This window comes from Pyxicephalus adspersus, chromosome 10 (assembly GCF_032062135.1).
Source record: "Pyxicephalus adspersus chromosome 10, UCB_Pads_2.0, whole genome shotgun sequence".
Taxonomy (NCBI): Eukaryota; Metazoa; Chordata; class Amphibia; order Anura; family Pyxicephalidae; genus Pyxicephalus; species Pyxicephalus adspersus.
Genome location: NC_092867.1, coordinates 26,099,881 through 26,104,890, shown reverse-complemented (window position 1 = coordinate 26,104,890; position 5,010 = coordinate 26,099,881). Strand labels below are relative to the sequence as shown.

General features: G+C 36.3%; 1 protein-coding gene across 1 annotated transcript in view; it reads right to left on the bottom strand.

Moving 5' to 3' along the window:
• Positions 1-5,010, bottom strand: part of ANK3 (ankyrin 3) — a gene marked incomplete in the record, with an annotated part of 170,436 nt that overhangs the window by 9,111 nt on the left and 156,315 nt on the right. The window contains 2 exon segments of the mRNA XM_072423750.1: positions 1,309-1,606; positions 2,253-2,889. Of these exon segments, the coding sequence (XP_072279851.1) occupies positions 1,309-1,606; positions 2,253-2,889 (935 nt within the window).

Sequence of the window (5,010 nt, the reverse complement as noted above, 5' to 3'; positions counted from 1 at the left end):
AAACCTGAAAAAACAATATTTCTGTATTTTAGGTACACTTCCTTCACTTAAAAATGATTAGACCTGGCAATAAGTTACTCAAGCTCGGGGAAGTAATTGGTGTTCCTTCTCTTTTCAATTTCTGTCTAACACTGATGATAATGGTACTATCTAGCACTCTATGGTGCTACATGTTAGCTCTGAAATGCCTAACATTACCATGACCAGATATATAAAACACAGTTTTAAAGTATAATCATGAAAACAAATTATTCAGGACGTGTAAACAGACCAATGGCATCTAGGATAAATGCACTGCCTTATATGCCTAAAAGAACCGGTTAGTGAACCAGTGTAACTATTTATACATATTATGGTTCCCTGAAATGACTTAAAAGCAAATGTGTTGATTCTAGGCTTCTCATAGATGAAAGACAGTGCACTTGCACAACCTTTCTCATGAAAGATCATTTTATAAACAGAACGGATTTCTCCTGGCAAGAAAAGTCAAAGGTTGAAAAACATAACAATAGTAATGAACTGATACAGAAGGCGAAACTGGACGTGCAAACATGCAAAACAGCTACAACATTAGGAATTTGAAAAAAACATCTCTTTAAAATATCATTTAGATACAATTAGATTATGTAATATGAGGAGCTACCAAAGTAATCTAATCACTTTCATCTGACAGGTACCTGTACTTACCATTGGTAGCCCTAAAGAGAATTGGTAGTCAGCTTTTATTTGCTGAGCAAAATGTTCAGCTCTACACTATTTCAATTTATACATTGTTAGTTGTAGACCTTTGCGCTAAAGTATAAATGTCAAACACCACTAACTGGCAATTTCTTAAAGAGTAAACATTTAAAGCTTTACTGCTAAATATGTGCCAATTTAGACAAGAAAAAGTTGGTTTATTCCACAAGTTTGTTAAATATATATACTCGGGAGTAAACCTGTTCTTTACTAGTCACACAGCTTTGTTTGGGATCTATGTCTCTCAAATTCATTTTGAACTAATGTGTGGTCTGAATGGCAACAGATGGTACACCGTGGAGTCATTTATTCTAAGCGACTGTTTCGGTAGTTATCAACACATTAGGTGTTCTTTTGAATACAATTACAAAATGGAACTGGTTACTGTTGGGTGGGATTATGATTTTATCACAGTTGTTATTACATCGTAACCACAATATAGTCACACCAAGATGAAGACACAACTTCTCAAACAGCTGTTCTGTTTTGACAATATCAGATCAAGTATTTCTTGTGTGTACAAGGTAATAGAGTTATTAAACTACAATGATCATTCTATTGTAACTATACCTTTTCTGCAGATGCTCCGTCATCTGCATGGGAGTGGGACTTGGATCTGCCTTCTTCTAATCCAGTTCTCTTAGCACTAACAGGTAATGAGCTTCTATGCTCTCCTATTACAGCTTTCTGCTCTCCTCTTCCACTTGTTCCTTGAAGTGATTTTGGTTTCTGTTTCTCGTTCACTTTCACAGGGTCCGTCTCTAGCGTGCTGGAATTGGTCTTACCTTCTGTAAAAGACTCAGAAGGACTAACACTAGATTCCAGCCTTCCTACTTCTCCTTTGAGGTATGAGGTAATTGTCTCATGGCTACAACATAAAGAACAAAACTATAGTCATTTTGTCCAATCAGGGACAACAATACCATTCTTCCAATTTAAAAAATATTACATTTAAATTGTCAACCTCTGTCTCTCTTCACCATTGCTGACCTACCTAAAATAATTAAAAATCAGTTACTGAAGTTAGGCGAAGAATCTTTATTGAGAAGGTGCAGGGGGTTGTAACTACTCAAAGTTTATTTTTGATGCAAACTGGCAGCCAGGAGCCAGTTGCTAGTTTTCACACCCCCCATTTCTGAAAGGGGGACTCAATACAAGGGCTCTGAAGAAAAAAAAAGGAGTACAATATAGATTCGCTACTCCAATACTGCTCTCAACATTAAGGGATGTATATATAATTTATTTGTATAATGTTCCAGCAGTTTCTGATATATGGTTATTAGAAACCCTGCTTCACAACATAAATGGTATATTGACTGGTATGAATGGTATATTTTCCAGTGTGCACAATAGAAAACCAAAAGCAGATGATTAGTAAAAAATTGATAACTTCTGTACACAATGAAATTTGCTATAAATGTGGCACTAAATCATATTATCCTGTAGAATTCTAGATATACATATGTTTTAATGTTGCATACATACAATATTTTCTTTCTGGCACAAGCACATACCTGTCATCCAATCTTTCCAAAAGTTCGCTGCTGATTTTCCGCTCTGTATGTTCTGCCTGGGTGCTCATTGAGTCTGTAGGCCAACCTGCAATTGAAGAAAGTTCTTGTTCTGCTTGTTGTACATTTCTGAGGATAGCCTGCACCTTCTCTTCAGTCATTTCCTCTGACTCCACCTCTTCAAGATGAAGTTGCTTAAATAGAAATTTAAGCCTTTCTTCGGTCATCTCCTCCTCATGACCAGATGCATCTCTCTCATGTTCCTCAGACTCATTTCCTCTTTGAGCAGCCTTTTCAACTTCAAAGAAGCTAACCTTACTTGGGGGGTCGTCATGCAATTGTACATCTTCAAATTTCACTCGATGAATAGCCATTTCATAGGAAGCACCAGGACTGTGAATTAAATAGTCAGGTTTGCTGTCATCTAGTGACGTGTCTTCTGCTGTGACCACGGGTGGAGCAGCTGAAATGTCTCCATTGCCCTGTGGAGTTACTAACACGTCACTCAGTCTACTAGGAGTTCTAAAGGGAGACTCTATGCTAGAATTATCACTAAAGAAATCATCTTGGTGTAGGGGGGTGGGAGGCACATAACGCAAGCCAATGGGAGTTTCCAGTTCCACTTGGATGGTTGGGTAACCTGAGGAAAACAGTACACTTCAACTGAATGGAATGGATTATGAAACCACGCAAGAAATCATGAACAATAACATAAAAACAAGAGTGATAAGATAAAATGAACATATGAAATGAGCAGAAATACTTTGTAATGAGACATGAAATGAAATGAAGTTACCAATATGATACTATGCAATTAATATAATGGACAATTATATAAAGGTTTTGTTTTATTCTTCATCCAAATTTTGATGAAAATGTAATATTATTATTTTAGGTGTACTAGTGTCCCCGGAAACTCTATATGATTACACAATCTACAGGACTGGGTAGCTAAACATAGGCCATCTATAAGAATATTTCTGGCACAGAAAGGACAAGCGGATGAGTAGAATGTGATGAGTAGGGTGATCTTGGAGAGTGAAGAGAGTTCGTAGTCATGGGTAAGATCAGAAGCACTGACCAAAGAGAAAAGAAAAAAAAAAACAAAGTGAGCAATGAAACACAGACACAGAATTACAGTGATAAAAAGGAAATGTTATTCAGTGGTTGCAAAATGGATGCTAGCTACTTGTATACTGATGGTCCAAAAGAGTCCCCTTGGAAATGGGGTCTCTAGAAATTCAGGTCTTGTAGTTTTATGAAGATGGAACTGGAAATCAATACCATGACATGGCTTTGCTACCTAAGGTGCATGTCCCTTCTGTAAGAAAAGTAGTGATTTGTGTGAATATTTATTCAAAGACCATTCTATTTTGAAAGGCCAGCAACAAAAATGATTGGTGTGATTTCACTAACATCTAGTTTCCCACTCTTAAAGTTGAATAACCATAAGAGATAGGCTTAACAGTAGGCTCAAAGTGCCAATTTTATAAGTCTGTCATTTGCTGTTAATTTTAGAAATGATAAGACAAATTAGGATTGGGATATTTTGAGGATTCTAGCCATGCCTATCTTAATAAAGAAGGAAACAAATATAGCCGTGCCGAACCCAACATATTTGGAGTTAAAGGTAATTGCTAGATTAAAATATTATTAACCAGCTTTGTTCACATCAGTGATTACTTTTAGCTTCAAATAATATGTAGATGCTTCCATGTGAGAAATCCATAAATCTTGTCTTAATGGATGACTTTTTTCTTCACAAACCATACACTTTGCAAGTGAAAAAAAAACTCTGCTGCATTTTAAAGTACAAACTCCAATTTAGGAATCTGTCACCAAAATATTATATGCATGCAGTGTACATAATTATTTTGGTTTTGGTAAAAAATAGTCTAATGTGGGTTGCAAATGGCAGCTTAATGGGTTTATTCCAGATGGCAACTTCCAGTTATATTTCTACAAATTAGGTATCTTTGTGTGTCATTAAAGTTCATGCTTTATAAAGACAGTCCTAGGTTTTTGTGTGACAAAAGTCAGGTTCTTCATTACAGCTGAATCTGTAGAGTGCTTTAGATAGAGAGTATAGAAGCCATAGTCTGGTCTTGATGAGGCATATAACAGTAAGAGGAGACGCGGGAACAAAAGAGTACCCAATCATACAAGAGTGCAGAGGCAGACTGAGAAGCAGGTTAGCTAAGAAAAACAAACAAGCCTGCAAAGGAAGCAGTGCAATTCACATGCATGTCATCAGAATAAGCAGTAAAATGAAAAAATATTAAATCTTCACATTTTACAAGCTGCAAAAAGAAAATGACATCAGTTTTTAAATGTGAAGTAATAATGTAAATGATTCCCTTCCCACAACAGAACGTGGTAGCAATGGTGGCTCAAGCTTCTATCGGAGCATGGAATAACCAGTAGCATTAATATGCAGAGTGGCTTATCACAATACACTGTAGAAACAGGAGAAGGAAGGGAGAAGTTACAGAATACTTAAACATTACCAGGACAAATGTTTATATTCTGAAAATGATCCCAGCAAATGAAAATGGTTCTACTTTCTATTTTTTAATAAAAGAAAAGCAAGAATTGCTACATATGAGCATAAGCAAAAACTTTATGAATAATTAGCCTTTTCCCCTAACAATAAACCAGCCTCCTAAAGTGAATTGAAGAAGACTGTAAAGCTGCGTACACACTTGCAATTTTTGTCGTTGGAAAGGATCTTTCACGATCCTTTCCAACGACAAGGGAGTGC